The following is a 19,396-nucleotide window of genomic DNA, read 5'->3' on the forward strand; positions in this document are numbered from 1 at the left end:
GCAGTACTGAGGGAGCGCCGCACTGTCGGAGGGGCAGTACTGAGGGAGTGCCGCACTGTCGGAGGGGCAGTACTGAGGGAGAGCCGCACTGTCGGAGGGGCAGTACTGAGGGAGTGCCGCACTGTCGGAGGGGCAGTACTGAGGGAGTGCCGCACTGTCGGAGGGGCAGTACTGAGGGAGCGCTGCACTGTCGGAGGGGCAGTACTGAGGGAGTGCCGCACTGTCGGAGGGGCAGTACTGAGGGAGTGCCACACTGTCAGAGGGGCAGCACTGAGGGAGCGCCTCACTGTCAGAGGGGCAGTACTGAGGGAGTGCCGCACTGTCAGAGGGGCAGTACTGAGGGAGCCCCGCACTGTCGGAGGGGCAGTACTGAGGGAGAGCCGCACTGTCGGAGGGGCAGTATTGAGGGAGTGCCGCACTGTCAGAGGGGCAGCACTGAGGGAGCGCCTCACTGTCAGAGGGGCAGTACTGAGGGAGTGCCGCACTGTCAGAGGGGCAGTACTGAGGGAGCCCCGCACTGTCGGAGGGGCAGTACTGAGGGAGTGCCGCACTGTCGGAGGGGCAGTACTGAGGGAGTGCCGCACTGTCGGAGGGGCAGTACTGAGGGAGTGCCGCACTGTCGGAGGGGCAGTACTGAGGGAACGCCGCACTGTCGGAGGGGCAGTAGTGAGGGAACGCCGCACTGTCGGAGGGGCAGTACTGAGGGAGTGCCGCACTGTCGGAGGGGCAGTACTGAGGGACCGCCTCACTGTCGGAGGGGCAGTACTGAGGGAGCGCCGCACTGTCGGAGGGGCAGTACTGAGGGAGCGCCGCACTATCAGATATTTTTAGTATAAGGGGTGTTGCACAGGTGTGGGGCAGACTGGTTGGGCTGGGTGCTCTTTGCCTTTCCGTCATTGTTCATGGGTTGGTATGTAACCTTTCGGCCTGCTGACCGAGGGCCGTGCGGCTCTTTGTCGGCCGGTGCAGACACGATGGGCCGGAATGGCCTCCTTCTGCCCTGTAAATTTCTATGTTTCTATGTTTCTATCTCTGTAACCTCCTCCAGCTCCTCCATCCCTCCCTAACCTCCTCCAGCCCCAAACCCCTCCCTATCTCTGTAACCTCCTCCAGCCCCAAACCCCTCCCTATCTCTGTAACCTCCTCCAGCCCCTACACCCCTCCCTATCTCTGTAACCTCCTCCAGCCCCTACACCCCTCCCTATCTCTGTAACCTCCTCCAGCCCCTACACCCCTCCCTATCTCTGTAACCCCCTCCAGCCCCTACACCTCTCCCTATCTCTGTAACCTCCTCCAGCCCCAACACCCCTCCCTATCTCTGTAACCTCCAGCCCCAACACCCCTCCCTATCTCTGTAACCTCCTCCAGCCCCAAACCCCTCCCTATCTCTGTAACCTCCTCCAGCCCCTACACCCCTCCCCATCTCTGTAACCACCTCCAGCCCCTACACCCCTCCCTATCTCTGTAACCTCCTCCAGCCCCAAACCCCTCCCTATCTCTGTAACCCCCTCCAGCCCCAAACCCCTCCCTATCTCTGTAACCTCCTCCAGCCCCAAACCCCTCCCTATCTCTGTAACCTCCTCCAACTCTTCCATCCCTCCCTAACCTCCTCCAGCCCCAAACCCCTCCCTATCTCTGTAACCTCCTCCAGCTCCTCCATCCCTCCCTAACCTCATCCAGCCCCTACACCTCTCCCTATCTCTGTAACCTCCTCCCGCCCGGACACCCCTCCCTATCTCTGTAACCTCCTCCAGCCCCAAACCCCTCCCTATCTCTGGAACCCCCTCCAGCCCCGACACCCCTCCCTATCTCTGTAACCTCCACCAGCCCCAAACCCCTCCCTATCTCTGTAACCCCCTCCAGCCCCTACATCCCTCCCTATCTCTGTAACCCCCTCCAGCCCCTACACCCCTCCCTATCTCTGTAACCTCCTCCAGCCCCTACACCCCTCCCTATCTCTGTAACCCCCTCCAGCCCCTACACCCCTCCCCATCTCTGTAACCACCTCCAGCCCCTACACCCCTCCCTATCTCTGTAACCTCCTCCAGCCCCAAACCCCTCCCTATCTCTGTAACCCCCTCCAGCCCCAAACCCCTCCCTATCTCTGTAACCTCCTCCAGCCCCAAACCCCTCCCTATCTCTGTAACCTCCTCCAGCTCCTCCATCCCTCCCTAAGCTCCTCCAGCCCCTACACCCCTCCCTATCTCTGTAACCCCCTCCAGCCCCTACACCCCTCCCTATCTCTGTAACCTCCAGCCCCTACACCCCTCCCTATCTCTGTAACCCCCTCCAGCCCCTACACCCCTCCCTATCTCTGTAATCTCCTCCAGGCCCACAACCTACCCCGAGATCTCTGCACTCCTCTAATTCTGCCCTTGACCAGGGACACCCCCAAAGCCTCCCTGATAAAGTGCAACATCCCATTCTATTAAGCTCCACCCCTTCCGTCCAGGCTTGCTAAATACATTATATTCTGATGCAATTTGATGCCAGTGGAGTGGGCTGATTCTCTGAGAGTTAGATCTTTACTTCAATGATCACAGATCGACTGCAGTAAGCGGGAAATAAACTCCGCCCCCCACCCCCCCCCCTCCAAGCTCTGGAATTCACTCCCTAAACCTCTCCTGTCTCTCTCTCTCTCGCTCTCCTCCTTTAAGACGCTCCTTAAAAGCGACCCCTTTGAGCAGGTTGTTAGACACCTGCGCCAATATCTCCACATGTGGCTCGGTGGGTGAGGATAGGGGGCACTTGGGGTTCCGGTTTGAAGTCAGGATTAGGGTTTGCTCTCAGGGTTGGGAGCAGACTTTGTGATTTGCATGTTAGGGTTAGGATAACGTTTGTGAATATGATTCTGACTACTCGATTAGAGTGGAGTTTAAAAGCTGGGATAAAGAGACCAGAACTGTAACCAGTACTCCAGATGTGGCCTCGACAGAGCCCTGTATAGTTGGAGTAACATTTCTTTGCTCTTATGTTCCAATCCCTTTGTAACACAAGCTAACATACCATTTGCCTTTCTCATTGCTTGCTGTAATAAACGCTTGTGTTCGAAGACCAGGCCCTGAAATCTGGCACCAAGCTCATGGTCTACAGGACTGTAGTGATACCCGCCCTCCTGTATGGCTCAGAGACGTGGACCATATACAGCTGACATCTCAAATCGCTGGATAAATACCATCAACGATGCTCCACAAGATCCTACAAATCCCCTGGGAGGACAGATGTGCCAAGGTTAGCGTCCTCGACCAGGCCAACATCCCCAGAATCGAAGCACTGACCACACTCGACCAGCTCCGCTGGGCAGGGCCACATTGTCCGCATGCCCGACATGTGACTCCCAAAACAAGCGCTCTACTCGGAGCTTCGACACGGCATGCGAGCCAAAGGTGGTCAGAGGAAACGTTACAGGGACACCCTCAAAGCCTCCCTGATAAAGTGCAACATCCCCACCGACACCTGGGAGCCCCTGGCCAAAGACCAGTCTGCCCTAAGTGGAGGAAGTGCATCCGGGAGGGCGCTGAGCACCTTGAGTCTTGTCGCCGAGAGCATGCAGAAACCAAGTGCAGGCAGCGGAAGGAGCGTGCGGCAAACCAGTCCCACCCTCCCCTTCCCTCAACCACTGTCTGTCCCACCTGTGACAGGGACTGTGGTTCCCATATTGGACTGTTCAGTCACCTGAGAACTCACTGTTAGAGTGGAGGCAAGTCTTCCTCAATACTGAGGGACTGCCTATGATGATGGCTTGCTGTACCTGCATGTGAACTTTCTGTGATTGGTGTACAAGTACATCCAGGTCCCTCCGAACACCAATATTTTCCAATCTCTCACCATTCAACAAATATCTCACTCCCCCTCCTGGTGTCTCCCTGTATTACAGCTCATTCCTAAATCCATTGAGACAGAGAGAGAGGGAGGGAGGGAGGGAGAGAGAGAGAGAGAGGGAGGGAGAGAGGGTGGGATGGAGAGAGACAAAGAGAGAGTGAGGGAGAGAGAGAGAGAGAGGGAGGGACAGAGAGAGAGAGAGAGAGAGGGAGGGACAGAGAGAGGGAGAGAGAGGGAGGGACAGACAGAGAGAGAGAGAGAGAGACAGAGAGAGGGAGGGAGGGAGAGAGAGAGAGAGGGACGGACAGAGAGAGACAGAGAGAGGGAGGGAGGGAAAAAGAGAGAGAGGGAGGGACAGAGAGAGAGAGGCAGAGGGAGGGAGGGAGAGAGAGAGAGAGAGGGAGGGGGGGACAGAGAGAGAGAGAGGCAGAGAGAGGGAGGGAGGGAGAGAGAGAGAGAGAGAGGGAGGGACAGAGAGAGAGAGAGGCAGAGAGAGGGAGGGAGGGAGGGACAGAGAGAGAGAGAGAGGACACAGAGAGACAGATAGTGTCCCTGAGAGGACGAAAACTTGGATAAGAGGCTTTGATCGATGCAGTGAGTTTTATTTCTCAGCAATGCCAATTATTCGGACAGAGGTTTTACAGGGTCGGGGGTCGCGGGGCCTGCACAATCAAACGGAGCCTGAATTCTGAATTGCAGAGTGATTACAGACTGTTCTACAGAAGTAACATAGGAACAGGAGGAGGCCATTCAGCCCCTCGAGCCTGTTACATTAGGGACAGGAGGAGGCCGTTCAGCCCCTCGAGCCTGTTACATTAGGAACAGGAGGAGGCCGTTCAGCCCCTCGAGCCTGTTACACAGGAACAGGAGGCCCATTCAGCCCCTCGAGCCTGTTACATTAGGGACAGGAGGAGTCCATTCAGCCCCTCGAGCCTGTTACATTAGGGACAGGAGGAGTCCATTCAGCCCCTCGAGCCTGTTACATTAGGAACAGGAGGAGGCCGTTCAGCCCCTCGAGCCTGTTACATTAGGAACAGGAGGAGGCCATTCAGCCCCTCGAGCCTGTTACATTAGGAACAGGAGAAGGCCATTCAGCCCCTCGAGCCTGTTACATTAGGAACAGGAGGAGGCCATTCAGCCCCTCGAGCCTGTTACATTAGGAACAGGAGGAGGCCGTTCAGCCCCTCGAGCCTGTTACATTAGGAACAGGAGGAGGCCATTCAGCCCCTCGAGCCTGTTACATTAGGAACAGGAGAAGGCCATTCAGCCCCTCGAGCCTGTTACATTAGGAACAGGAGGAGGCCATTCAGCCCCTCGAGCCTGTTACATTAGGAACAGGAGGCCATTCAGCCCCTTGAGCCTGTTACATTAGGAACAGGAGGAGGCCATTCAGCCCCTCGAGCCTGGTACATTAGGAACAGGAGGAGGCCGTTCAGCCCCTCGAGCCTGTTACATTAGGAACAGGAGGAGGCCATTCAGCCCCTCGAGCCTGTTACATTAGGAACAGGAGGAGGCCGTTCAGCCCCTCGAGCCTGTTACATTAGGAACAGGAGGAGGCCATTCAGCCCCTCGATCCTGTTACATTAGGGACAGGAGGAGGCCGTTCAGCCCCTCGAGCCTGTTACATTAGGGACAGGAGGAGTCCATTCAGCCCCTCGATCCTGTTACATTAGGGACAGGAGGAGGCCGTTCAGCCCCTCGAGCCTGTTACATTAGGGACAGGAGGAGTCCATTCAGCCCCTCGATCCTGTTACATTAGGGACAGGAGGAGGCCATTCAGCCCCTCGAGTCTGTTACATTAGGGACAGGAGGAGGCCGTTCAGCCCCTCGAGTCTGTTACCCAGGAACAGGAGGAGGCCATTCAGCCCCTCGAGCCTGGTACATTAGGGACAGGAGGAGGCCCATTCAGCCCCTCGAGCCTGTTACACAGGAACAGGAGGAGGCCATTCAGCCCCTCGAGCCTGTTACACAGGAACAGGAGGAGGCCCATTCAGCCCCTCGAGCCTGGTACATTAGGGACAGGAGGCCATTCAGCCCCTCGAGCCTGTTACATTAGGGACAGGAGGAGTCCATTCAGCCCCTCGATCCTGTTACATTAGGGACAGGAGGGGGCAGTTCAGCCCCTCGAGCCTGTTACATTAGGAACAGGAGGAGGCCATTCAGCCCCTCGAACCTGTTACATTAGGGACAGGAGGAGTCCATTCAGCCCCTCGATCCTGTTACATTAGGGACAGGAGGAGGCCATTCAGCCCCTCGAGTCTGTTACACAGGAACAGGAGGAGGCCCATTCAGCCCCTCGAGCCTGTTACACAGGAACAGGAGGAGGCCCATTCAGCCCCTCGAGCCTGTTACATTAGGGACAGGAGGAGTCCATTCAGCCCCTCGATCCTGTTACACAGGAACAGGAGGAGGCCCATTCAGCCCCTCGAGCCTGTTACATTAGGGACAGGAGGAGTCCATTCAGCCCCTCGAGCCTGTTACATTAGGGACAGGAGGAGTCCATTCAGCCCCTCGAGCCTGTTACACAGGAACAGGAGGAGGCCATTCAGCCCCTCGAGCCTGTTACATTAGGGACAGGAGGAGTCCATTCAGCCCCTCGAGCCTGTTACACAGGAACAAGAGGCCATTCAGCCCCTCGAGCCTGTTACACAGGAACAGGAGGAGGCCATTCAGCCCCTCGAGCCTGTTGCACAGGAACAGGAGGAGGCCCATTCAGCCCCTCGAGCCTGTTACATTAGGAACAGGAGGAGGCCATTCAGCCCCTCGAGCCTGTTACACAGGAACAAGAGGCCATTCAGCCCCTCGAGCCTGTTACATTAGGGACAGGAGGAGTCCATTCAGCCCCTCGAGCCCCTTACCCAGGAACAAGAGGAGGCCATTCAGCCTCTCGAGCCTGTTCCGCCTTTCAATCCCACCATGGATGATCTGTGACCTCAGATTCCCTGCAGTCGAGGGATATTTTTGAGGCTGCACTTCAATGTGAGTTTGTTAAAGGGGAAGTGACGAGGATATTTCTCCCCCTGACAGCCCAAATTCACCCCCTCTTCCCCCCCGTCCCCCCCCCACAACCCCCACCGCTCTTCCACCTTCCATCACAAAGTTGTCCAACAAATGCAGCTGAATTTAGCAACTTTCTCCGAGGGACAGGGGAAGCTAATGTTGCCCCTCCCTGGGGTAAAGATTGGAGGGGGGGGGACGGGGAGGTGGGGTTGGAGGAGGGAGAAATCAGTCAAGGTATTCCACTCCGAACCGCCTACTCGTGCCGCAATGTGCACATTAGGGTGGGGCAGGTGTCCGAGGGAGGGTCTCCGGTGATCAGCGAGGCCTCGCACAGTCAAATAGTGCAAAGCTTTCCCCCTTATGCCTTGAGCTCGCGGGCCGGGGGGGAGGTGGGGTCTGTCGAGGGGCAGAGGGGGAGAATGTCTGGTGAAGGGTTAGTCCCCGCACCGTGGGGCCCCGAGCTGTTCCCTGGTGTCCTGTGCCAAGCGGTTTATCCGGGTTTGGGGGGATGTGTGAGTGTGTCAGCAATGGCTCAGTGGGCAGCACCTCGCAGGGAGCCCCTCGCTGTCGGACGGTCAGTACTGAGGGAGTGCCGCACTGTCGGAGGGACAGTACTGAGGGAGTGCCGTACTGTCGGAGGGGCAGTACTGAGGGAGCACCTCACTGTCGGACGGTCAGTACTGAGGGAGTGCCGCACTGTCGGAGGGACAGTACTGAGGGAGTGCCGCACTGTCGGAGGGGCAGTACTGAGGGAGCCCCTCACTGTCGGACGGTCAGTACTGAGGGAGTGCCGCACTGTCGGAGGGACAGTACTGAGGGAGTGCCGCACTGTCGGAGGGGCAGTACTGAGGGAGTGCCGCACTGTCGGAGGGGCAGTACTGAGGGAGCGCCGCACTGTCGGAGGGGCAGCACCTCGCAGGGAGCCCCTCACTGTCGGAGGGGCGGTACTGAGGGAGCACCTCACTGTCGGAGGGGCAACACTGAGGGAGAGCCGCACTGTCGGAGGGGCAGTACTGAGGGAGCGCCGCACTGTCGGAGGGGCGGTACTGAGGGAGAGCCGCACTGTCGGAGGGGCAGTACTGAGGGAGCACCTCACTGTCGGAGGGGCGGTACTGAGGGAGAGCCGCACTGTCGGAGGGGCAGTACTGAGGGAGAGCCGCACTGTCGGAGGGGCAGTACTGAGGGAATGCCGCACTGTCGGAGGGGCGGTACTGAGGGAGTGCTGCACTGTCGGAGGGGCGGTACTGAGGGAACCCCTCACTGTCGGAGGGTCAGTACTGAGGGAGTGCTGCACTGTCGGAGGGGCGGTACTGAGGGAACCCCTCACTGTCGGAGGGTCAGTACTGAGGGAGTGCTGCACTGTCGGAGGGGCGGTACTGAGGGAACCCCTCACTGTCGGAGGGGCAGTACTGAGAGAGCCCCTCACTGTCGGAGGGGCAGTACTGAGGGAACCCCTCACTGTCGGAGGGGCAGTACTGAGGGAGTGCCGCACTGTCGGAGGGGCAGTACTGAGGGAGCGCCGCACTGTCGGAGGGTCAGTACTGAGGGAGTGCTGCACTGTCGGAGGGGCGGTACTGAGGGAACCCCTCACTGTCGGAGGGGCAGTACTGAGGGAGCAACTCACTGTCGGAGGGGCGGTACTGAGGGAGTGCTGCACTGTCGGAGGGGCAGTACTGAGGGAGTGCCGCACTGTCGGAGGGGCAGAACTGAGGGAGCGCCTCGCTGTCGGAGGGGCAGTACTGAGGGAGCGCCTCACTGTCGGAGGGGCAGTACTGAGGGAGTGCCGCACTGTCGGAGGGGCGGTACTGAGGGAGTGCCGCACTGTCGGAGGGGCAGTACTGAGGGAGCGCCTCACTGTCGGAGGGGCAGTACTGAGGGAGCAACTCACTGTCGGAGGGGCGGTACTGAGGGAGTGCTGCACTGTCGGACGGTCAGTACTGAGGGAGCACCTCACTGTTGGAGGAGCAGTATTGAGGGAGCGCCTCACTGTTGGAGGGGCAGTACTGAGGGAGCGCCTCACTGTCGGAGGGGCGGTACTGAGGGAGAGCCACACTGTCAGAGGGGCAGTACTGAGGGAGTGCCGCACTGTCGGAGGGGCAGTACTGAGGGAGCGCCGCACTGTCGGAGGGGCAGTATTGCGGGAGCGCCTCACTTTTGGAGGGGCGGTACTGAGGGAGCGCCGCACTGTCGGAGGGGCAGTACTGAGGGAGTGCCGCACTGTCGGAGGGGCAGTACTGAGGGAGAGCCGCACTGTCGGAGGAGCCGTCTTTCAGATGAGGTGTTAAACCGAGGCCCCGTCCTGGATCAATCTGAAACTAATCCCACTGCCCCGCTCTCTCGCCATAGCTCTTCCAACAGTGCGGCGCTTCCTCAGTACTGCTCCTCTGACAGCGCGGGGGAAGTCTAGAACCAGGGGCACAGTCTAAGGATAAGGGGTAAGCCATTTAGTACTGAGATGAGGAGAAACTTCTTCACTCAGAGAGTTGTTAACCTGTGGAATTCCCTGCCGCAGAGAGTTGTTGATGCCAGTTAGATGTGGCCCTTACGGCTAAAGGGATCAAGGGGTATGGAGAGAAAGCAGGAAAGGGGTACTGAGGTGAATGATCAGCCATGATCATATTGAATGGTGGTGCAGGCTCCAAGGGCAGAATGGCCTCCTCCTGCACCTATTTTTGATGTTCCTATGTTTCTATGCTCCCTCAGTACTGCCCCTCTGACTGTGTGGCACTCCCTCAGTACCGCCCCTCCGACAGTGCGGCACTCCCTCAGCACTGCCCCTCCGACAGTGCGGCGCTCCCTCAGTACTGCCCCTCCGACAGTGCGGCGCTCTCTCAGCACTGCCCCTCCGACAGTGCGGCGCTGCCTCAGTACTGCCCCTCCGACAGTGAGGGGCTCCCTCAGTACTGCCCCTCCGACAGTGCGGCACTCCCTCAGTACTGCCCCTCCGACAGTGCGGCACTCCCTCAGTACTGCCCCTCCGACAGTGCGGCTCTCCCTCAGTACCGCCCCTCTGACAGTGCAGCGCTCTCTCAGTACTGCCCCTCTGACAGTGCGGTGCTCTCTCAGTACTGCCCCTCTGACAGTGCGGTGCTCTCTCAGTACTGCCCCTCCGACAGTGCGGCTCTCCCTCAGTACCGCCCCTCTGACAGTGCAGCGCTCCCTCAGTACTGCCCCTCCGACAGTGCGGCTCTCCCTCAGTACTGCCCCTCTGACAGTGCGGTGCTCTCTCAGTACTGCCCCTCTGACAGTGCGGCACTCCCTCAGTACTGCCCCTCCGACAGTGTGGCGCTCTCTCAGCACTGCCCCTCTGACAGTGCGGCTCTCCCTCAGTACTGCCCCTCTGACAGTGCGGTGCTCTCTCAGTACTGCCCCTCTGACAGTGCGGCACTCCCTCAGTACTGCCCCTCCGACAGTGTGGCGCTCTCTCAGCACTGCCCCTCTGACAGTGCGGCTCTCCCTCAGTACTGCACAGGGAGTGTCAGCCTAGATTTTTGTGCCCGAGTTCCTGGAGTGGGACTTGAACCCACAACCTTCTGACTCAGAGGCGAGTGCTGCCCACTGAGCCACGGCTGACAGTTGTAGCTGGTAATCAGCAGGAGGTTTCCTTGCCCGTGCTTGACCTGAAGCCATGAGACGTCGTGGGGTCTGGAGTCAATGTTGGGGACTCCCAGGGTCACTCCCTCCCGACTGTACCGACTGTATACCACTGTGCCCCACCCCTGGTGGGTCTGTCCTGCCGGTGGGACAGGATGTACCCAGGGATGGTGATGGAGGAGTCTGGGACATTGGTGGAAAGGTCTGATTCTGTGAGTATGACTGTGTCAGGCTGTGGTTTGACTAGTCTGTGGGATATCTCTCCCAATTTTGACACAAGTCCCAAGATCTCCCATTCTCTGGACCAATAGTGCAGTGACATGAGCACTGTGCTACCCTCCCTCAATGGTCTCAGTCCCTCTGTAACACCTGCTTGCTCAGTGTTACAGTGTGTGTGTGCAAAGGCCCAGCCCACAATAAACTCCACAACCTCCTTTCTCCCCAGATTGCCGAAGCTGGCAATCCCCGTGCGTGAGCACCAGTGTACAAGGAAGTTACTCGAAGCGACTATCGACCCATTGTCTATTCTGTGTCGGGCTGATCTTTGCATCCCTGTGGCTAACGGATTTGAATGTTGCGTGCTGTGTTGCAGGTAGGACAATGCCTGGCTTCAAAAAGGTGGGAGCTTGTTGTTTGTCAGAGGATGCTGAGAGACTGAGAACAATGCACTGTTCAAGTCAGAAGCACGGATATGTTCTGCTAATGGCCACAGGAGCACATTTCACAACTAATGCAAAGTAGAGTGTAGAGAGAGAATTCTGAGAGTCATAGCAACACGGAAACAAGGGAACAGGAAGGGGCAACTTAACCCTTCCAGCTTACTCCAGCATTCAATTCGACCATGGCCCATCTGTACCTTTTACCCATCGACCCGCCTAGTTCCATAACCTTTTATTTCCTTACCCAACAAAAAGCTATCAATCCCACATTTGACTATTTTCCATTGAACCCCAGCCTCAGCAGCATGGCGAGGGATAGAGAGGTCCAGATTCCCACTTTGTGTGAAGAAGTGCTTCCTGACATCACCCCTGAACAGCCGGGCTCTAATTCTGAGCTCCTGCTCCCTTGTCCTGGTCTCCCTCACGAGAGGAAACAGTTTCTCTCTGCCTACCCCAAACTCATTCAATCATCTTACACACCTCAATTCGTTAATCGTTTAATCTTCTAGAGACTACAAGGTCAGTCTATGGAACCTACCAGAAGCAAAATATTTTTTGTAAATGTTGGTATTCAGAGGAACCTGGGGGTCCTTGCACATGAATCATAGAAACTTAACATGCAGGTACAGCAAGTAATTGGGAAGGCAAAGGGTATGTTGGGTTTTATTGCAAAGGGGTTGGAGTGTAATAGTAAGCAAATCCTGCTCCAATTATACAGGGCTTTCGTGAGACCACACTGGAGCACTGTTCGATCTCCTTACTAAGGAAGGATATACTTCCCTTGGAAGGAGTGCAATGAAGGTTTGCTAGATTGATCCCTGGGTTGAGAAATTGAGTAGATTGGGCCAATATTCTTTGGAGTTTAGAAGAATGAAATTTGATCTCGTTGAAACATATAAACTTCTTCGAGGACTTGACAGGGTTAATGCTGAGAGGTTGTTTCCTCTGGCTGAGGAGTCCAGAACTAGGTGTTGGACAATTAGGACTGAGATGAGGAGAAATTTCTTCACAGGGGGTGGTGAATCTTTGGAATGTTCTACCCCAGAGGGCTGTGGATCTTCAGTTGTTGAGTATATTCAAGGCTGATATTGATTGATCTTTGGGCACGAAGGGACCCAACATATTAGGGGATGGTGCGGGAAGGTGGAGTTGAGGTAGAAGATCAGCCAAGATCTTACTGAAGGGCGGAGCAGGCTCAGGGGCCCTATTTTTTTAAATTCGTTCCAGAATGTGGGTATCTCTGGCAAGGCCGGCATTTATTGCCCATCCCTAATTGCCCCTTGAGAAGGTGGTGGTGAGCCGCCTTCTTGAACCGCTGCAGTCCGTGTGGTGAAGGTGCTCCCACAGTGCTGTTAGGGAGGGAGTTCCCGGATCGTGACCCAGCGACGATGAAGGAACGGCCGATATATTTCCAAGTTGGGATGGTGTGTGACTGGGAGGGGAACGTGGAGGTGATGGTGCTCCCATGCACCTGCTGCCCTTGTCCTTCTAGGTGGTAGAGGTCGCGGGTTTGGGAGGTGCTGCCGAAGAAGCCTTGGCGAGTTGCCGCAGTGCATCTTGTAGATGGTACACACTGCAGCCACGGTGCGCCGGTGGTGGAGGGAGTGAGTGTTGAAGGTGGTGGATGGGGAGCCGAGCAAGCGGCTGCTTTGTCCTGGAAGGTGTCGAGCTTTTTCAGTGTTTTTGGAGCTACACTCATCGAGGCAAGTGGAGAGTGTTCCATCACACTCCTGACTTGTGCCTTGTAGATGGTGGAAAGGCTTTGGGGAGTCAGGAGGTGAGACACTGGCCCTCCAGTAATGGAGGGGGTCTACACAGGGAGACTGGACCTAGAGACAAGGTATTGGTGTTTATCAAGGACATGTAAGGAGGTGGAGCTCAGCTCTGTCTGTTAGGTCCCAGTGAGGGAGAGATAGAGCTCACCTCTGTCTGTAGGGACCCAGTGAGGGAGAGATAGAACTCACCTCTGTCTGTAGGGTCCCAGTGAGGGAGAGATAGAGCTCACCTCTGTCTGTAGGGTCCCAGTGAGGGAGAGATAGAACTCACCTCTGTCTGTAGGGTCCCAGTGAGGGAGAGATAGAGCTCACCTCTGTCTGTAGGGACCCAGTGAGGGAGAGATAGAACTCACCTCTGTCTGTAGGGTCCCAGTGAGGGAGAGATAGAGCTCACCTCTGTCTGTAGCGTCCCAGTGAGGGAGAGAGATAGAGCTCACCTCTGTCTGTAGGGTCCCAGTGAGGGAGAGAGGGAGAGCTCACCTCTGTCTGTAGGGTCCCAGTGAGGGAGAGAGGGAGAGCTCACCTCTGTCTGTCGGGTCCCAGTGAGGGAGAGAGGGAGAGCTCACCTCTGTCTGTAGGGTCCCAGTGAGGGAGAGAGGGAGAGCTCACCTCTGTCTGTAGGGTCCCAGTGAGGGAGAGAGGGAGAGCTCACCTCTGTCTGTAGGGTCCCAGTGAGGGAGAGAGGGAGAGCTCACCTCTGTCTGTAGGGTCCCAGTGAGGGAGAGAGGGAGAGCTCACCTCTGTCTATTAGGTCCCAGTGAGGGAGAGAGATCGAGCTCACCTCTGTCTGTAGGGTCCCAGTGAGGGAGGGAGGAAGAGCTCACCTCTGTCTGTAGGGTCCCAGTGAGGGAGAGAGATAGAGCTCACCTCTGTCTGTAGGGTCCCAGTGAGGGAGAGAGGGAGAGCTCACCTCTGTCTGTAGGGTCCCAGTGAGGGAGAGAGGGAGAGCTCACCTCTGTCTGTAGGGCCCCAGTGAGGGAGAGAGGGAGAGCTCACCTCTGTGTGTAGGGTCCCAGTGAGGGAGCGAAGGAGGGCTCAGTTCTGTCTGTAAGGACCCAGTGAGGGAGAGAGGGAGAGCTCACCGCTGTCTGTAGGGTCCCAGTGAGGGAGGGAGGGAGAGCTCACCTCTGTCTGTAGGGCCCCAGTGAGGGAGAGAGGGAGAGCTCACCTCTGTGTGTAGGGTCCCAGTGAGGGAGAGAGTGAGAGCTCACCTCTGTCTGTAGGGTCCCAGTGAGGGAGAGAGGGAGAGCTCACCTCTGCACTGTGAGTGTGAGTCTGGATTTATTTCTCGAGTCCCTGGAGTTGGGCTTGAACCCAGCACCTACTGACTGAGAGGCGAGTGCTAGTCACCGAGACGTGGCGGGCAATGCCTTCGGGCAGTTTGAGGGCTGTGGTGGGGCGGAATATGGAGTTTATGTCGAAAGTATGTCGGTGTCCCAGTGAGGGAGAGAGGTGTAGTTCCCCGATTGTAAATTGATTTACCCACCTGTCCAACTCCCTGTTTAAAGTTCCCTCTGATCTCCCAACTCTCTCTAATAATAATTCCTTGTGTTCACTTCCAGAATATCCCCCAGTACGATGAGGACTCTGCTGCAGATTCTGGGTTACCTGAGTAAGTCATTTTCATTATAAACAAACTGCACTGTGCTTATTTAATGTCTTTATGTAGAAAAACTTCCCAAGGCACTTCTGGTTTGTGACTTGCATCAGGACAGTTTCAGGGCTGTGGCAGGGGCGGAAATCTGAGTGGGAAGGTTCAAACATGGAGTTTAAAGTGAAATTCTTACACTTATTATTTATACTTTTAATTACTGATCAGATTGAAAACCTTTGGATTTGTGATAGGTATTCCATGATTTGGTCTCCATATTACACAAAAAGGATGTCGAGGCAATGGAGAGGGTGCGATGAAGGATTGCCAAGATGATACCAGAACTGAGATGTTATAACTCTCAGCAAAGACTGAACTGGTGGGGGCTCTTTTCTCTGGTAAGGAGAAGGCTGAAGGGGGGGAACATGATACAGGTCTTTAAAGTGATGGCGGTAAACGTATAGGAGATGTTTCCACTTAGGGGCGAGACGAGATCTCGGGAGCCACCAATATAAGATCAGCACTGATAAATCCAGTGGGGAATTTGGGAGAAACTTCTTTACCCAGAGAGGGGTGAGAATGTGGAGCTCGCCACCACACAGAGAGGCTGAGGCGAGAGGCAGAGATTATTCATGGCTGAGCTCCATGAACACACAGAGGGAAAGGAATAGAAGGAGATGTTGATAGGGTTCGATGTAGACGGATGGGAGGAGGCTCGTGGGGAACATAAACAGCGTTAGGACCAGTTCGGTAAAATGTTCTCTTTCTGTGCTGCAAATTCATCGTAATTCCATGCTGTACATAATTACACAATATTATACATGTATTCTTAATTACTGAACAGATGTAAACATTCAGCATTTGTAATATAGCATTAATATTTGCATTATTGATATTCCTTATTATGCATTTGTTACAGATATTTAATATTTGCATTATTGATTGTCAGACTGCTTGTCTGACATCCAGTACTGGATGAGCAGAAATTTTCGCCAATTATATATTGGGAGGACCAAAGCCATTGTCTTCTGTCCCCGCCACAAACTCCCTTGCCACTGACTTCACCCTTCTCCCGAGCATCTGTCTGAGGCTGAACCAGACTCTTCGCAACTTTGGTCATTTTTGACCCTGAAATGAGCTTTCGACCACATACCCGCGGAATAACTAAAAGCCCCATTTCCACCTCCGTAACATCGCCCGCCTCCGCCCCTGCCTCAGCTTATCTGCTGCTGAAACCCTCATCCATGCCTTTGTTAAATCTAGACCTGACTGCTCCAAAGCACTCCTGGCTGGCCTCCCACATTTTACCCCACGTAAACTAGAGGTGATCCAAAACTCGGCTGCCCCGCCGTGCAGCAAACAAACCTGAGCACTGGGAGACATTCAGAATTCAGCAGAGGACTAAGGGTTTAATTAGGAAAGGGAAAATAGAGTATGAAAGAGTAAGCTTGCAGGGAACATAAAAACTGACTGCAAAAGCTTCTATAAATATGTGAAGAGAAAAAGATCAGTGAAGACTAATGTCGGTCCTTTGCAGTCAGAATCAGGTGAATTTATAATGGAGAACAAAGAAATGGCAGACTAATTGAACAAATACTTTGCTTCTGCCTTCACTAAGGAAGACACAAATAACCTCCCGAAAATACTAGGGGACCAAGGGTCTAGCGAGAAGGGGGAACTGAGGGAAATCTTTATTTGTCAGGAAATGGTGTTAGGAAAATTGAAGAGACTGAAGGCCTATAAATCCCCAGGGCCTGATAGTCTGCATTCCAGAATACTTAAGGAAGTGGCCCTAGAAATAGTGGATGCATTGGTGGTAATTTTCCAACATTCCATGGACTCTGGATCAGTTCCTATGGACTGGAGGGTAGCTAATGTAACCCCACTTTTTAAAAAAGGAGGGAGAGAGAAAATGGGTAATTATAGACCAGTTAGCCTGACATCAGTGGTGGGGAAAATGTTGCAATCAATTATTAAAGATGAAATAGCAGCACATTTGGAAAGCAGTGACAGGATCAGTCCAGGTCAGCATGGACTTATAAAAGGGAAATCATGCTTGACAAATCTTCTAGAATTTTTTGAGGATGTAACTAGTAGAGTGGATAAAGCAGAACCAGTGGGTGTGGTGTATTTGGACTTTCAAAAGGCTATTGACAAGGTCCTACACAAGAGATTGGTGTGCAAAATCAAAGCACATGGTATTGGGGGTAATGTATTGACGTGGATAGAGAACTGGTTGGCAGACAGAAAGCAAAGAGTGGGAATAAACGGGACCTTTTCAGAATGGCAGGCAGTGATGCAGGGTTCAGTGCTGGGACCCCAGCTATTTACAATATACATTCATGATTTAGACGAAGGAATTGAATATAATATCTCCAAGTTTGCAGATGACACTAAGCTGGGTGGCAGTGCGAGCTGAGAGGAGGATGCTAAGAGGCTGCAGGGGGACTTGGACAGGTTAGGTGAATGGGCAAATGCATGGCAGATGTGAGGTTATCCACTTTGGTGGCAAAAACACGAAGGCAGATTATTATCTGAATGGTGACTGATTAGTAAAAGGGGAGATGCAACGAGACCTGGGTGTCATGGTACATCAGTCATTGAAGGTAGGCTTGCAGGTACAGCAGGCGGTGAAGAAAACAAATGGATGCTGGCCTTCATAGCGAGAGGATTTGAGTACAGGAGCAGGGAGGTGTTGCTGCAGTTGTACAGGGCCTTGGTGAGATCACACCTGAAATATTGGCCCCAAGTTTCGGCCCGTGCCGAAAACGGCGCACCTCCGAGCTGGACGCCTGTTCTTCGCGCCTAAAAGTGCGCTCGAAAAAACTTCGATATTCTCCGCCTCCTCGGAGCTCGATCTCAGCTTGGCGCGTCGCGCTCTTCACAGCGGGGGGCGGAGCCAAACACTCGCACCGATTCTGTAAGTAGTGGGGGGCGGGTCACATTTAAATGAGCCAACGTGGTGCCGGCAACCCTGCGTGTGTGCGTTGGAGTGTGTGTGTTGGACCGTGTGTGTTGGAGTGTGCGCGTTGGAGTGTGCGCGTTGGAGCGTGCGTGTTGGAGCGTGTGCGTTGGAGTATGTGTTGGAGCGTGTGCGTTGGAGCGTGCGCGTTGGAGCGTGCGTGTTGGAGCGTGCGTGTTGGAGCGTGCGCGTTGGAGCGTGCGTGTTGGAGCGTGTGTGTTGGAGTGTGCGCGTTGGAGCGTGCGTGTTGGAGCGTGCGCGTTGGAGCGTGCGCGTTGGAGCGTGGGCGTTGGAGCGTGCGCGTTGGAGCGTGCGTGTTGGAGCGTGCGTGTTGAAGAGTACGTGTTGGAGCGTGCGCGTTGGAGCGTGCGCGTTGGGGCGTGTGCATTGCGGCGTGCGCGTTGGAGCGTGTGTGTTGGAGAGTGCGCGTTGGAGTGTGTGCGTTGGAGCGTGTGCGCGTTGGAGTGTGTGCGTTGGAGCGTGCGCGTTGGAGCGTGCGTTGGAGCGTGTGCGTTGGAGCGTGTGCGATGGAGCGTGCGCGTTGGAGCGTGCGTTGGAGCGTGCGCGTTGGAGCGTGCGTTGGAACGTGTGCGTTGGAGCGTGCGTTGGAGCGCGTGCTTTGGAGCGTGTGCGTTGGAGCGTGTGCGTTGGAGCGTGCGCGTTGGAGCGTGTGCGTTGGAGCGTGCGTTGGAACATGCGCATTGGAGCGTGCGCGTTGGAGCGTGCGTTGGAGCGTGCGCGTTGGAGCGTGCGTTGGAGCGTGTGCGTTGGAGCATGTGCGTTGGAGCGTGCGTTGGAGCGTGTGCGTTGGAGCGTGCGTTGGAGCGTGCGCGTTGGAGCGTGCGCGTTGGAGCGTGCGCGTTGGAGCGTGGGCGTTGGAGCGTGCGCGTTGGAGCGTGCGTGTTGGAGCGTGCGTGTTGAAGAGTACGTGTTGGAGCGTGCGCGTTGGAGCGTGCGCGTTGGGGCGTGCGCGTTGGGGCGTGTGCATTGCGGCGTGCGCGTTGGAGCGTGTGTGTTGGAGAGTGTGCGTTGGAGCGTGCGCGCGTTGGAGCGTGTGCGTTGGAGCGTGTGCGTTGGAGCGTGCGTTGGAGCGTGTGCGTTGGAGCGTGTGCGTTGGAGCGTGTGCGATGGAGCGTGCGCGTTGGAGCGTGCGTTGGAGCGTGCGCGTTGGAGCGTGCGTTGGAACGTGTGCGTTGGAGCGTGCGTTGGAGCGCGTGCTTTGGAGCGTGCGCGTTGGAGCGTGTGCGTTGGAGCGTGCGCGTTGGAGCGTGTGCGTTGGAGCGTGCGTTGGAGCATGCGCATTGGAGCGTGCGCGTTGGAGCGTGCGTTGGAGCGTGCGCGTTGGAGCGTGCGTTGGAGCGTGTGCGTTGGAGCATGTGCGTTGGAGCGTGCGTTGGAGCGTGTGCGTTGGAGCGTGCGTTGGAGCGTGTGCGTTGGAGCGTGTGCGTTGGAGCGTGCATTGGAGCTTGTGCGTTGGAGCGTGCGCGTTGGAGCGTGCGTTGGAGCGTGTGCGTTGGAGCGTGCGTTGGAGCGTGTGCGTTGGAGCGTGCGCGTTGGCGCGTGCGCGTTGGAGTGTGCGCGTTGGAGCGTGCGTTGGAGCGTGTGCGTTGGAGCGTGCGTTGGAGCGTGTGCGTTGGAGCGTGCGCGTTGGAGTGTGCGCGTTGGAGCGTGCATTGGAGCGTGTGCGCGTTGGAGTGTGTGCGTTGGAGCGTGCGCGTTGGAGCGTGCTGCGTTGGAGCGTGCTGCGTTGGAGCGTGTGCGTTGGAGCGTTCGCGTTGGAGCGTGCGTTGGAGCGTGCGCGTTGGAGCGTGCGTTGGAGCGTGTGCGTTGGAGCGTGCACGTTGGAGCGTGCGTTGGAGCGTGCGCGTTGGAGCGTGCGTTGGAGCGTGCGCGTTGGAGCGTGCGCGTTGGAGCGTGCGCTTTGGAGCGTGCGTTGGAGCGTGCGCGTTGGAGCGTGCGCGTTGGAGCGTGTGCGTTGGAGCGTGCGTTGGAG

At 56.1% G+C, this 19,396-nt stretch overlaps 1 protein-coding gene across 1 annotated transcript in view; it reads left to right on the forward strand.

The window, feature by feature from the left end:
* The window catches only part of LOC139254650 (putative uncharacterized protein DDB_G0290521), a 57,528-nt gene that overhangs the window by 2,687 nt on the left and 35,445 nt on the right, over nt 1-19,396 (forward strand). Inside the window, exon 2 of the mRNA XM_070873772.1 lies at nt 14,413-14,462. Within this exon, the coding sequence (XP_070729873.1) occupies nt 14,413-14,462 (50 nt within the window). The remainder of the gene's footprint in view (nt 1-14,412; nt 14,463-19,396) is intronic.

The sequence above is a fragment of the Pristiophorus japonicus genome, unplaced genomic scaffold (genome assembly GCF_044704955.1).
Source record: "Pristiophorus japonicus isolate sPriJap1 unplaced genomic scaffold, sPriJap1.hap1 HAP1_SCAFFOLD_565, whole genome shotgun sequence".
In the NCBI taxonomy this organism is placed as follows: domain Eukaryota; kingdom Metazoa; phylum Chordata; class Chondrichthyes; family Pristiophoridae; genus Pristiophorus; species Pristiophorus japonicus.